General features: G+C 35.3%; 1 protein-coding gene across 2 annotated transcripts in view; it reads left to right on the plus strand.

Moving 5' to 3' along the window:
• CTNNA2 (catenin alpha 2) overlaps window positions 1-15272 on the plus strand; it is a 519842-nt gene that overhangs the window by 460409 nt on the left and 44161 nt on the right. For both annotated transcript variants that reach the window (XM_063335103.1, XM_063335102.1), the window contains 2 exons: window positions 5580-5731; window positions 12906-13019. In XM_063335103.1, the coding sequence (XP_063191173.1) occupies window positions 5580-5731; window positions 12906-13019 (266 nt within the window). The remainder of the gene's footprint in view (window positions 1-5579; window positions 5732-12905; window positions 13020-15272) is intronic.

Consider the following 15272-nt stretch of genomic DNA (forward strand, 5'->3'; position numbering starts at 1 on the left):
CTGAAAACAGACTGTGACAAACACTTCGAGCTAAATAAGGTGTCATGTTCGATTCCTTAGTCATCCTTCAAAATATATTGAGAAACTGTGCTGTTTTTGACAAAGCATGTCAGATATCCAATAGAAATTATTTTTAAATACCTGTTTAAAATACTTAAACTTGCCAGTAGTAGACTTTATTCTTTCCTCAATTAAGTGAAATACAGGGTTCATAAATTAAAAAAAAAAAAACAAAAACAAAACAAAAAAAACCCACAACCAAACAAAGAGAAACCCCAAAACAAGAACCTAGAAGAAATGTCATTCAAAACTCTAAAATTTTAAGCTACAGCTTTGTGAATTTCCTGTACTAAAACCTCTTAAATCTAGATAATGATTGGGCTTTTTTCCTAAGAGAGTATCATTTTTTTTTTAGTATAGTGGATCTATTATTAGTCTTCCCTGATAACCCTTAGCTTATAATACTGCCAATCATTCTGGATAATTTTGTTGATTTATGTGACATACACAACTGTGATGTTTAGTATAAGCACAGATTCTCTGTGTGAGATTTTCAGGGATACTTCCTTCAACTTTCAGCAGTGTAGTGGTCCAAACCTTTAGACTGCCATGTCATTCTTGAATAATCTTACCCAAATCAAACCGGATTTTTACAGCCATTTAAGGGTGATTTTGACCAGGTGATTGGTACCTAAAATTATGTGTCTAGTCTCTATGAACAGAATTTGATTCAGCTGAACTTGAACTGCTTTCTTAAAGTAAGTGTGATTAATTGTCTAATGGAAACATCTATTGCTCTCCATTTGGTATAGAGAAACACAGATTTCTAAGTTTCAGATATATGAAGTAAAATGAAACGAGGCCAAGGATCCTAGCTCTCACTGATACCATTAAAAATTAGAAATCTGTGCACCTGGAGGAACCTTTATTGTTTTTTCTGTATCTCAGATCTCCCTTTCTATGTTACTGAACATTTGCATCTACGTAAGTATGTGAGGAATTCGAGTTCCTAAATTATAAGGTCATAAAAGGGCTTAAAATTAGCTAGGCATTCATTCAATCTTGTATGTAATGACACTTCATATTCTAATGCTATAAACAATAAAGATCAAACTCTTTTTTTCTTTTTCTTTAATCTCAATAATGTTATTATGTAACCTAACTTTTCCCTGTCTATCAGTGATCTTATTGTTCCCATATAACTAAGCAAAATCTGTGGCTATGTTTTTAAATACAAACATTGTAGTACAAACTGATTACCACAGGAGAAAAAGTCAGTACAGAATATATTTTTAGAAAATTGATAATTACTTGATAATTTTAATGTGCAGGAGAAATGGGGGTTCCCCAAGAAAAACAGAAAAGCTCTAGAGAAAATACTTTCTGTGTGGAGCAGGGTGGTTCACAAGAAAATACAGGTTGTATCAAGGCATGAATTCACCCATGGTGGTGTGCTAGTTTTCTATTATGCTGGTAGTAAAGAAAAAATATTAAAAAAAATTAATCAATTGAAGTAATTTTATCTTTGCTGTTTCTCGGTTTTTCTTCAGTAGCAGTTCAGCCTAGATTTTGTTGTTAGCGATCGTACTTTCAGTGCCATTGAAAACTCATCTACAGAAAGGCTCTAAAATCTTTACTTGTTAGAATGGCTATGTCAGTAAATTAGAAGTGTTGCTATTAACTTGGGACCTGATTCTGTCAACATTTATGCAGGTGCCTAATTAATTCATGTAGTTAGACTGAGAGATGTTAATGGATCACATTTTTCAGTCTAAGTGTATGCATAACTGTTTTCAAGACCACAGTTCAAACTACAAAACCAATATTAATTTTTTCCCTCAAAGTATTGATTTGCTTCTGAATCTGAAATTCATAGCAAATCTATTTGTACATAATAAACGAATAATCCTCTATCTGATGCATTTAAAAGTTTCAACTCCAGATACAGATTTTATGCCTTTGCCTGAATTTTGCTTCTAGCCATTTCACTGTTGGCGTAAGAATATCCTTCTTTGTACAGTAAATGACAGATAAGGAAGACTGGAGATTTTGTGGGTGCAACTGAGTTAGGTATTTTCCCATATATCACTGTCATGGAGCTCAAGTGCGGCCCTATGACCTTAACTGGAGAATAAAATAGTTAATTCAATTTCCAAAAACTTTACTAACGATATATGCTTAGAGAAACTGTAAGTAATAGCATCTTATTAGTTTAAGATGTTTTTTCTTGCTTTTAGCAAGCATCTTATAGTTTAAGATGTTTTTTCTTGCTTTCTAATCAAAAATGAGTACTGATGTAAAAAATGCAATTAGCAAGCAAGCAATTCATAATTCATAATATAGTTTAATAGCTTTTTCCATTTTGAAACAGTAGATAATGTACATGTGTAAAAATGTAAATTAAGGACTAAACCGTATCCAGGTCTGCAAGGTCAAAATTGTTGAAAGGAGCTTTCACACCCAATGGGCACTCCCCATGCTAATCCATGTGGTCAAAAATGAGTGACTTGTTCACCAAAACGAACAAAATGTAACTTTCCATCTCGTCCCCATGGCCTGATGCTTATGAATATACTACTCCAATCTACAAATGGAGTCATGACTGTTGGCATCTTCCCAGTGGCACAGTGAGAAAAATTACGTGTGGGGCTTCAATATAGATTATTGGCATAAGTCTTCATTGGCTGAAGGCCCACCTAGGGCCTCACTGTGCAACTTCACAGTATCTTCTCTCAAGTCTTTTTATATATATTTTAATAATTCTAAATTGACCTTTGCCATTTTTTACAATAGTATCACATTGTTAGATACGTTGCAAAAATTCATTTGATTTGTCTTTCTGGTTTGACAATGTACCACAGGTAATTAATTATTCCTTGCAATGTTTTTTACCATGAGTTCCATGTCCACCTTATAGTAACTTAATTTGCATTTCCCTCATTTTGTTTCTAAGAATGTCGAGTGTGGTCATATCAAAAACCTTAAAGTCAAGCTGCTTCTCCCAACTCACTGGTTAGCTGCCCTGTCAAAAAAAATATTGTAAGAGCTTGATGCAACCTCTTTTGACAAATCTGTTGCCTGTCTGACATCTGCTCATTATTTACAAGATAATTAAACATTAATTGCTTTACATCATGTTTCATTTTCTTTCTGGGTACTGAAATTAGGCTGAATATCCTATTTTTTTTCCTTCTTTTTTTTTCTCTGCCTTTATAAAAATAGTTATTTGCTTTTTCTTCTTTTTCCAAATCCCTGGAACTTTCACTGTTACTGGTTTTCTTGCATGCTCAAAGAGCGTTCAGAAATTGCTTGTATTATATTTTAAGAACCACAGGGTAAATTTTACTATGCTCTGTTAACTGAAGACATATTTAATAGATAAATTTCCTTATGCAGATGTTCTCCAAACTGCCCTTTCCTAATTCAGGTCTGTTTCACTTGCTATTAATTATGCTAAATACCTGACCACCTCTGCTATTTAGGAAATTCTCGACAGAAATTTAAGGACCCTAAATATTAGGGTTCTTTGTCTCCTTTTCTGTTGCCATTTTTGCATCTCTATCTTTACTTACTTTATGTCTATGACCCTAAATATTTTTTCTTTTATTCTTTATGTTTACTTGTTTGCATTGTATTTTTAATAATTGCTTTTTGATTTTCAGGCCAGAGATTTCCTTATGCAATCATATTAGTCTTCTACTACAATTTCAAGTGTTCCGTTCATTAAGATAATTTGATATATTCATTTATTAGTACTTTTTCCAAAACTTCAGCTCTCAAACTCCTTTTCTACTTAAAATGTTTCCCTTCTGCCTAGCAATGTTTTGTTAATGTTTACTTTAAGTATATTGTTGTTGTCACTTCTTCCTGTTTTCTCCAATATATCCCAAGCACTTATTGCACTTACTGAACATTATCTGCATGAAAGATAAAATTCTGTTCTTTCATCTGTGTTCATAAACAAACATATATATGTTTGTGTATATATATTTAGGCAGAATAAACAAAATTTGAATAGATATATCCCTTTAAAGGGTTCCACTTTAATATCCAGTGAGTAATACTTAAATGCCGGAAACAGAAAAGTTGGCTCATTGCTGCTGCCAGTTGTTCTTCAAAATGTAAACTAGTCTTGAGTCATATTTTTTCATGTTTTTACTTTAAATCAGATAATAAGTAAGATGCCTAAAACATAGTTTTCATTGTGATTAAGGTATATTTAAGGACACTCAGTCAGGAAGAAAATGTGGTTTCCTGCCACAGTGACAGTTTACTTCCTAGGAAAGATTATCTCTGCTCTTGAGGAAAATGACACTGGAAATTCCCCTATTTATTCATCAGGCTACCAAAAAGTGTATTGAAAATAGGGTCTAGGGAAAAGGTGATAAAGATAATATTATGCCAAAAAAGGCAACTGTCTGAGTTAGGAATCATCTTTGCCTGTTCTTCCAATTATAATGACAAAATAATAAAGCCAATGGTACCTGATTTGGATACCAAGGTGGCAAATAATAAAAATGATGTGAATATAATGAAAAGACGGGTATCTATAAATCTTAGGCTTGACCCAAGTTCCTTAAATTTGTAAGAGTTAATCCCAATGGGTTTTGTGTCCAGGTTTCTAATGAAGCATTGATTCTGTGATTCTATTCGTCCTGTGGTATGTGAGAGCTCAGTCCTCCAATATCAATGTTAAAATATTGAAGAATAAGAGTAACTAAGTACAGGAGTATAGGTGCATTATAATTAATGGGACCTGATGTTCTTCATGTTCCTGTTTGTAGGATTTGAGTTTAAGTCGTTAGAGGACTGATTTGGGGAACATATATCTTTCTGCATATGTGATATGCAGAAAGTGATTATACTTTCAAAGGCATCCTGTATAAAATTTGAAGAAAAGCCTCTGGTTACTTCAAGGAATGCCTTTAAACTATTTACATAAGTAAATAATTGCTTTAAGATATGTATTCATGAAGGACATAACACAGTTTATAATACCCTTAGGTTATATCTATGGTTATTTTTTGTTATATACATGATAACAGTGAAGAAACAGAATGTCTATTTACGTGCCTTCATAGAAGTCATTTGCTAGATTTTGCATTCTAAACATGTTTTGTTCCTTATACTATTATTATTATTCAATATGTGCTTGAATGCAGTTAGTTATCTAAACTAGTAGTCATAATGGCTACGTTTTGCTTTGATCATTTGGTATAAATATGGACTGTGTTCCTTCCAAGATTTAAAGGGTTTAAAAGTACTTTACTGATAACTCGGATACATTGCGGTCTTTTAAAAGTTAGTAAATTCCACTTTTTAAAGGAAGTTTTACATTCTTTGTTGTGCAATTGAAGGAGAGAATATGAAGATGGCTATTTTCATGCTGTCAGAAAATATGCCAGATCTCTGCACGTGTAGAGTCAGTATAAACCCATCCCATGAGCCTTCCTGGGTCTTGAAATTGTAACAACAGTATGTACCGTGTCTACTGGGAAGTATTTATGCCCAAGGGCATGGGGAAAATGTTCATGAAAGAAGGTGTCTAATCTTTCTGCCTTTCATTTTGTTTAATCTAGTTATGCCACGTTTTGCTGAACAAGTTGAGGTTGCCATTGAAGCTTTGAGTGCAAATGTCCCACAGCCATTTGAAGAGAATGAGTTCATAGATGCCTCCCGCTTGGTTTATGATGGAGTTCGTGACATCAGGAAAGCCGTTCTGATGATAAGGGTATGTAAGGCACCTGGGAAATAAAAGATGGGACTTACAGGAAAGTATCACTTTGGGTGAGAGAAATATAAAAGCTTCTCAGAATCAACTTTGTTTCATAATAAGCCAGAGAAGCTTGACACTGAAGCAAGCATGAAACAAAAGTATGTACAGCAAAAAAAGAATTTGTAAGTAAAGAGATGAGGGTATCCTAGGGGATAAACCACAATTAATTTGTTAATCACCTAGGAGAAGATCTGATCACAACTGCCAAGTGATGCAAACTTCATTACTGTTTCTGTAGTAATAGCATTAATTTGCCAAGATCTTCAAAGTTTGTATAGATTTTTGTTGGGGTTTTTTGCATTTTTTTTTGGTTGTTGGTTTGTGGGGTTTTTTTCCATGATGTACGTGTGCTGCCTGGGATATGAGGAAAGTCTGGTTAAAATCTAAATGAATAAATAAATTATCTTGCTGCTCCAGTAAGCCTCTGCAGGGATGGTTTTGAATGTTTACTGAGGTAAAGAATGTGTCATTTCAGCCTTGACTAACCAGTTCATTCAATTTGTTTAGGCATCTTTTAAAAAAACAAACAAACAAATAAATAGAAAAAAACCACAGAACAACATAATTATCATGACAGTAGATGTGTGTCTTGCTTTTCAGTGTAGTCTACAGTCAAAGATTTTTAAAAAAAAAAGCAACAAGCCAAACCTGGTTTGGACACCTCTTTAGCAATTGAAACTTGTTTGAAACTGAAATTACCTTAAATCTGCCCCAGTGAAAGCCACATACAGAGAAAGCTATGGTGAAAATCACAGAGAAAACTTATGAAGCAAATAACAGTGCTAAAACAACAACTCATCCCTTTGAGCAAACAAGTAACATACACTTGTGGTTATCAGTATAGTATGACACTGATGTAAGACTTCAGGCACTTGGAACACTCCAAAATAGCTTCATTTTAGTAATCTGTCACTATGTAGTAACATTTACAGCAATGGTTTTTGATAGGCTTAATTTTATAACTGTGAAATGTAAATTCCATTCCCATACCTGGTGCTAATCTCAGGTAGTCTCAACTGTAGTCATGACTGATGATGGGGGCAGACGCGTCCTGTTTTCTGGGTGTGCAATATTGGGGTATTTGCAACTCTTCAGGACTGGGATGAAAACAAGAGATCTGCATAGTAAAGGATCTCCATTTTTCCTTTGATTATCCAGTTCCTTAGTCTGTAACAGTGGTTTTCAAGGACAAGAACCACTTCTAAGCGTGTTTTAATCTTTTATAGTCTCCCATGTGTGATTTTAAACTGTTTCACGAGACACAATCATAAGGTGGGATCTGTTATAGACCCACACTTTCATAGAATCATAGAATACTTTGGATTGGAAGGGACTCTTAGAGGTCATCTAATCCAACCCCCCTGCAATGAACAGGGACATCTTCAACTAGATCAGGTTGCTCAGAGCCCTGTCCAACCTGCCTCGAATGTTTCCAGGGATGGGGCATCTACCAACTCACTGGGCAACCTGCTCCAGTGTTTCACCACCCGCATCATAAAAAATTTCTTCCTTCTATATAGTATGAATATACCCTCTTTTAGTTTAAAACCATTACCCCTTGTGCTACCCCTTTCCCATCCCCTTCACAGAGTTCTGGCTTCCTGTACTCCCTGTACATCAGAGTTGTCCCAGAGAGGTTGCCATGAGACTGTCCATACCGGGTGAGATGTTTCTGCTAAGCAGAAAGCTCCATTTTAAATTCTGGAGGCACAGACACTTATTTCATTGCTATCTTACTGTTATATTAACTGCTACCTTGGAAAGCTGATCAGCATGCAGGCATTGTAGTCTCCTTAGAAACATCCCAAGTTACGTTTGCCATTGTATCACTATTACTTTCCGCTTCTTGTATGATATGAGTTAACAAATTCTGCTTACCCAGATTAGGAAGATGTATTTTTGCATTCAATTAACTTATTTATGGAGATAAATGTAGTGCTCCTTACTCAGGCAGAGAACTAAAACACATTATCCTCTGACTTAACTGGGAAAATTCACATATATAAACTTACATCAACCAGCGTCTGCTGAATCAGAACCTTATTTTCTGTAGAAAACAAAATTAGTTTCAGTTTGAGACACTCTAGCATTCCCATCTGGACATCTCAAGTTTAAATGGAATGTGTAATTGAAGGTTGTGCATTAAATTCATGCACCCCTTAAATTCAGGTTGGAAATCTTCTTGCAGAATTATAAAAAAAAAAAAAACCAAAAAACACCTTGCAAACTTTTTAGAGCATCTGACACAAACAATTATCTTCAGGCAGTAATTGTTCATGTGCATGCCGTGAAAGACTGAATTTATATGAGATGATTCACTCATTCCATAGAGGAAATAAAGCCACTTTTAAAATTATTTTTTGTTGATATTACTACTTTTAGTAAGCTGAAGGGAAGGGGAATAATCTCAGTTCTTCTCTTTTCCCTTGAAAAGGGGAGATTTTATTGTTGCTTTGGAGTAGAAAGAAGACTGATTTTTACATTGGGGACTATTATTATGAGCTATATAGAAGATAAAATCTCTTTCACAACTAAAGAAGTAGTATAAATAAATTTAGGAGTATAATTATAGAACCTAAAAATAAGATAGAAAATAATAACTTACTTCCAGCATCTTTTATATTACTGTGTTGGTATCAAATTACAGTTTTGTTTTTTTTCTTTTCATAGCTTCTTCTGAAATTCCCTCAGTTAGTAGACAGAAACCCTCTCCCCAGTTAGGAAGAATCACAATCACAACACACTTTTCTCTTTCTTATGCATCTCTGAGGCCAGCCTTCTCTTTTCACACATGGCCTTTGCTATTGGCAACCTCACTGGTAGTTGCATCTAAGTTAGCATTAGTGTTACATTTGTTTGGATCAGGAGTGCGCTTTTGGAGCCAATCTCCAGTTGTTCCCTCTTGCTGTGTTGTAGTTCATTTTACAAATGAGTCTTAAAGCATATAAAATTGATTCGTTGTGGAGATCCTGGAAGATGTGCTCTCAGAGCATCTTAAATGCACTTCTCTTCTGTTCTACCGTTAAGGGCCTTTCAGTCCATGGGAGCAGACTACAACGAGCCTGAATAAAAAAGAATTGAAGGTAGTGCAAAGGTAGAGTCCTTAGAACCAACTGTTTGGATGTGTCAATCCTCTTCTACCCTTCCATACCTGTCAGCGCAGGCTTAGCTGTGATCACCTATGGGGTAGACTACTGCGGTGAAATCCAAACTGCTGCAATATCTCAGATCTTCTGGAAAACTAGACTTAGTGCAGAATCCCATCATCTTTTTAAATAGTCTGTCTCCAAAGGGTACTATGGGGTCTCTTGTCTACATTAACTGCCTGTTGCTTCTCAGGTTGAATTTAGAGTGTTAGATTTTACTGTAAATCATGAAAAAGCTGAAGACCTGCTGTGAGAGAGGTTCTCTGTCTTTGCCATTCAGATGCTGCTCAAAGCACCTGAGTCACTCAGGCTGCAACTGCCTTTGTACAAAAACAAATATACAGAATAGTGTGGAGTTGAATAGAAAAGCATGTTATAAAGGTTTTTTTTTTTTTTTTTTTTTTGCTCCTTAGCTTTTAGAATTGGAGGATATTTTCATGCTAAAAAAATGAGGGAATATCTTCGGTCTTTCTTTTCTCTCATTACAAAGTTAGCTTGACTTGGTGTTTGCAGTACTGAAATTCTTATAATTGCATCTTACAATTTTTAAGTGCATACAGCGCTATAGCATAATGGGATTTCTATCTTCATCAAGCATATTTGAATTGGTGAAATATTAAACAAATAACATTTATAAATCTGCATATATATGCCACTTTACAACTAGTACATGCATAATTCACATTTTTATACTGCAGTTACAAAAGATAAAACAAAGTTATATTGATGGAAGATAGAATCATAGAATCAAGATGAAGATATTTTGTTTACAGCAAGCTATTCAGTCGAGCAGCACAGGAGAAATTTAAAAAAAAATAAATTCTAATGACTTGAAGCTGAAAGTCATCAAATTCATATTAGAAATAAAGCATGCATAAGAGAAAGTGTATATTTACTGGGTGATTTATCTGGGATTGTGATTCTTCTTCATTGGGAGAATTCATATGAATTAGATGGATGAAGTGAAGAATATACTCTATGTGTAGTAGAGATACTGTAGTTGAAAACAATTAGTCCTGGGAAGTCTTATGGCCTGTGCTACAGAACAGACAGACTAAAAATTATGAAAATGGTCCATTTTTCTGATGAAATAAATGAGTTCATAAAATTTATTGGTTCTGAAACTTACTCTAGCTCCTTCTGCCACTGGTGGTTGTCAGACTTTTGTTTGGAAGCTGTCTCCAATCTCAAATCAATATTTTCTACGTCTGTGTGACCATAGGTTCAGGTGTCTGCAGGACTGATTCAGTAGTTCTGGCTTCCTACTCACATAAATTAAGTTCCAGACTTTGTTGTCTTGGTAACTAGGTTTTAAATACCCAGGTCCTGTTAGTTGTGCACAAAAATTAGGTTTGTTATGGTATGTTTAGAAGGGCCTGCTAAGAGTAAAAGTCTTTAAGTCGATGTACTTCAATATAATATTTCTTTTTTTATACTTTTGTGTCTAAACATACAGGAGACACTATTATATATGGGCTGCACCTCCAAGAGATGAGATAAAACAAAGCAACAGTGAAAAGCGTGCAAAATGTTTGAAATGTCAGCGTGCAGATAACAGTTAACTAGCATTTTTCATCTTATTGAAAAATGTAGCTATTTTTGGAAGAAAATGAGGTTGTTAAATTCACCACACTTGAAAACCTTATCTGAAAGTTAGTTTTGAATTAGATATCACTTTTACAGAGGGGGAACACAGACATTTGTGCTTCTAGTATATTATTAACAGTTGCATTAACTTGTCCTTTTGATTTGCACTACATTTTCTCCAAGTTCAACATCTATACCCATTACATTTCAATCTTTTAAAGACCACAAATTTTAAGATTATGAATGTCAGGCAGTAACAGCGATATGTTTTTTTCTGAATGTTTCTTTAAGAATGAATCACTGAAACAGAATTTTCAGAATATTTTAGTTTTAGAAGCATCCTCATGTCCTTAAAGGTTACAGCGTTGAAAGTAATATTTTTAATATTACGCCCATACTTCACTGCAACTTTGACTGTGAAAGCCTGGGAAAGGGCTGCACGTTATCTTTTATACTTTTATAAAAGTGGAGAAAGAAAAAACTAAGAAGAGTATACTTGCGGGGTAAAAGGGTACTGGTTTTACACTTACCAGTGCAGCTGGCTAGTTAAATGGACTTGGAGGATGAGGAAGAGCCAGCTGTTTTATGAAGAAGGGATTGAAACTCTCCACCGTGTTCCTGTTCTTCACAGTAAAGCCTAGGCAGTCGAAAAGCTGAGCCCTATGGTAGGAAATACTCTCTTTTGCTCTAGGAGTTGTATGATTCTCTTAGTAGCTGGTTTGCTTATGGCAGATTCTAAAGTTAAATCCTGCCCTCAGGCAGTTGAGCAGAGAGAATAAAGTGATTAAAGGCAACTGGAATGCAAGACCATTGGACGTTATAATGATGGGCACCAATCTTTCTGGTTTTTTTCTTGTGGCAGTAGAGAAAGGTAAATTCATTTTTTCACCTAACATTCATCTCCTGTCTATCCTGTTATATACACTATTTGTACATGCATCTCTTCAGAGATGCAGCCTGAGTTTTATTACCATACTGTCATACTTGGTTATTTCTTCCTCCAGCGCTCAGCATCAAAGGACTTATTTAATTCACACTCTTTAAGGCAAATGAAGATAGCTGTGTTTTATGCTCCCCATCATGTGCACTTAACCATGTAGCTAGCAAAGCAGCTGATTTTCCATTACAAACAGTGATGTGCACTTCGTGTTGAAAACCAGGACGTAGTATAAATATCGCCAAAAGACTTCTCTACATTATGTTAGAGGGTTTGGACCAGTTCCTAGTGACTGAGCATCTTCAAGACAGAGCTGTAATGACAACTGGCAATGATTAGCACCTCTGCTAGCAAACTTGACGTTGCCTCCAAGCATGAAATGCCAGCATGAATGATTTCTTCTGTAATGGTTGGCCGTCTAGGTTAACACTGAGGCATAGGGGTATCCAGCAAGGTGAGGAGTTCTCTGCACAGTTACTGTGATCTTCCTTTTCTGTTACCACTATCATGTATTGTACCTACAGATATTACTTGTGGCCAGATTGTTGTACGAGATGCTATTAAAGCACAAAATGGAATATAATCTTCCTTCTAAAGACTATTTCTGGTTTTGCATCATCTGTATTAAATATAGTACTAAATAGTGATTTTGAAGTCGGCTGTCTCTCCATATATACATAAGGAATTTTTTTTTTGCTCCTAATCTTTTGCTGGAAGGTGAAAAAAGCAAACAGATCCATCAGTTTTGTTTTTTTTTCTCCCTCCCTCCAACATTTTAAACAACCCGACACCAACATACATGTAACTAGATTTAATCAATCTGTCCAGAGACCCTCACGCCATTCATAGCACCAGCAATGGAGATAACATGATTTCAGTTCAGGGGATGAGGTAAATTCAAAAGCTCTGTATCTGAAAAGAACCACATAAACCAACAAGATAAAGCAGATTATAAACTTTACATTTCTTCTAAAAACAGTTGACATCATTTACGTTTTCTTTCAAGGGGAAATCTCTTATTTGCTTTCATAGCTTTTTCTTTCAGAATGTTAGTTACTTTTTCCCAGGTGTTTACTTCTCCTTTGAAGATTATGTGGACATTCCACTAGTATTAGTGTCCATTTATATGTGAAACAGCATTATTTTGAAATACTGAATTCTGGTTGTTAGTGTTTCCAAAGGGTATTTGTTCCTTGAACTGCATTCATCATGTTAAGAAAGTTAAGAAAAGTTGCAGCAAGGCAATGATAAATGCCATTTATAAAGAAAACTAGAGTTGAAACAACTTAATTTTTTAAGACGATTCAATTTCAGTTCTTGACTGCTTGAGAAGACAAGTTAATTTAAAAAGGAAGGTAGTCAATGAAATAAGAGCTTACTGTACATAGGACTTTGTCCGTGTCCTTTATAAGCTCGTCGTCTCCTCTGTTTTGCTTTCTCTGCCTGTGTCTCTCTCTAGACCCCTGAAGAGCTGGAGGATGATTCAGACTTTGAGCAGGAAGATTATGACGTTCGCAGCCGAACAAGTGTTCAGACTGAAGATGACCAGCTTATTGCTGGCCAGAGTGCAAGGGTGAGTATAAAACCCACATACTACATTAAGTGTCTGTATAGCTACGAATAAAAAGCTATGCCTCGGAAAGCAAATACAGTAATTTTAGATCTTCGGAGTCAAGAAAAGACGGGAATAAGTTGACCTCAGTGTTTAAAGTTTTTTTTTCATGTCTCACCTATTTGAAAAGCACTGACTTTATTGAATGGTCTTCCTTAGGCTTATGTGATGCCTTGTATTTGCTGTTTGCTCCAGCTAGTGCTGTAGGAGAAGGCCATGCAGGCTTGGAATGTGCTGAAACCACGGGAGTAGTCAGCAAATTTGAAAAAAAAAAAAAAAAAAAAAATCCTATCAGGGCACCATGTGCTCTATCCAGAGAAATCTTATATTAGTCATGTTTCCCAGTGTGCAAACCTGTCAAGAAGATCTGCTTAAGCTACTGAGTAGTCCCTGTAATTTAATTGTAATTGAAGACATTTGTTACTGAGTCAATGTAATTTTACCAGGGTAATTACATCATGATAAACTCAAGTCATTGTGATTTGCGACCTCAGCTTGTGCATGGGGATTGCAAATTAAGCTGATGAGTGCTTCGGGGGGTCACAGGTGCTGGAGAAGTGAAGTTTGTTAGCACTCAGGATTATGCTACCCTGTGATGAATGTTTACCTTTTACTAAATAGGCTGCTCAGATCAGAAGATTAAAAAAAAAAAATCACAATATAATTTTGGGGGCAAATATATTTGACCGAAAAAAGAGTTTCCTTAGGCATTACCTGAATGATTTTCATGGCTGTTTTGCATAGGTCTGCAGTTTCTTATGGTAAGTGCTAAAAGTGAAGCAATGGACTAAATGAGAAGCATCTTACACACACTCAAACGCTGTAGCAAAAACTGGCAACTGGAACAGTGACTTCTTACCTTGAATTCTGGAAGAGGACTTGTAGGGCTGAGTACCTGTAGACCAAAAGGCAACAATGCCTTGAAAGATCACTTCAGAGGACCAGGAAGGAGGAGTTTCCAGCTGCTGTAGGAAGACCTACGGTATGTTAGGGCTTGAGGTTGAGCAGAGGTTTCTTTTTGTCTTAAATTAATTTCCCTGAATATTAAATACAGATGATAAATAAACCATACAATGTCTCAGAAAAGCTGGGTTTCTATCACTACAGCCCAAGGAAAAAAAAAATTGTCTTTGCATATCAAGGACATATCATATATATCATTGTCACCTAGAAGAAGAGCAGGTGGATTGTAGTTCCCATCCCAGAGAGGTAGATGATGGCAGTGAAAATAGTGCAGTCAGAATTGCAGAATGATACCTGGATACCTTACCCTGAGAATGATGGTGGAACTATGTTCTGGGTGCAGTTTACTGTCTTGGGGAGATTTTTATATTTTAAAGAGCATAAATCCCTGTTTGAGCTATTCAAAGAATTGACTACTAAAGTCTTTTTTCTCTTTCTCTTTTTCTCTTTCTCTTTTTCTCTTTCTCTTTTTCTCTTTCTCTTTTTCTCTTTCTCTTTTTCTCTTTCTCTTTTTCTCTTTCTCTTTTCTTACATCTAGGATTGAGTATCGTATCATCCTTTATCTTAAAACCAAGTAAAGACTGCAACAATATTTTTACTAAGAATCTAGTTCTCCTAGGGACTTAAGATTCTTAAATTCTATTACATTTATTGCAGTTATTATCACTGCTGCACTTAAAACCTTCTGCTTTGATCAACTATACACTTTACACACATAGTATATTATAAAGCCAGGTCCATTGCTGAATAATGTACAATACAATATGTCACAAGAAGCAACAAACTATGAAAACCTAAAATGAAAATATGCTAAGCAGAAGCCACCCAATCCACAGTCTTGAGTGACTCATTGAAATGAGTCTGCTATGCAGAATAATATCTTATTTGAACCTTTTCTGTAGAAAAGCTGGATTTTTATTTGTGGAATTTAATGGATTTGTTTAATATGCTCACTCAATAAAGGTATTAGTATTTCTGTGGAAAGACTTGTGTTGGTCTTCAATAGAAATAAAACTTGAATATATGAGCTGCATTTGCTATAGGATATAGCTTCTTTGAAAGCACATCAGCATCTGGAACAGAAATGTTAAAACACTGTATACCAGTTTGAAGGGTGTGCAGGTGAAGCTGCCCACAGAAAAAAATCATACGCAAGACATACAGATCAGCTTTCCAAATTTTACTACTCCTATCACATTCTCTTAATTTCAGTTCGTTCATCTGTTCAAGTGTTTTATGTGTATTTTATAT

The sequence above is a fragment of the Chroicocephalus ridibundus genome, chromosome 5 (genome assembly GCF_963924245.1).
Source record: "Chroicocephalus ridibundus chromosome 5, bChrRid1.1, whole genome shotgun sequence".
Lineage (NCBI taxonomy): Eukaryota > Metazoa > Chordata > Aves > Charadriiformes > Laridae > Chroicocephalus > Chroicocephalus ridibundus.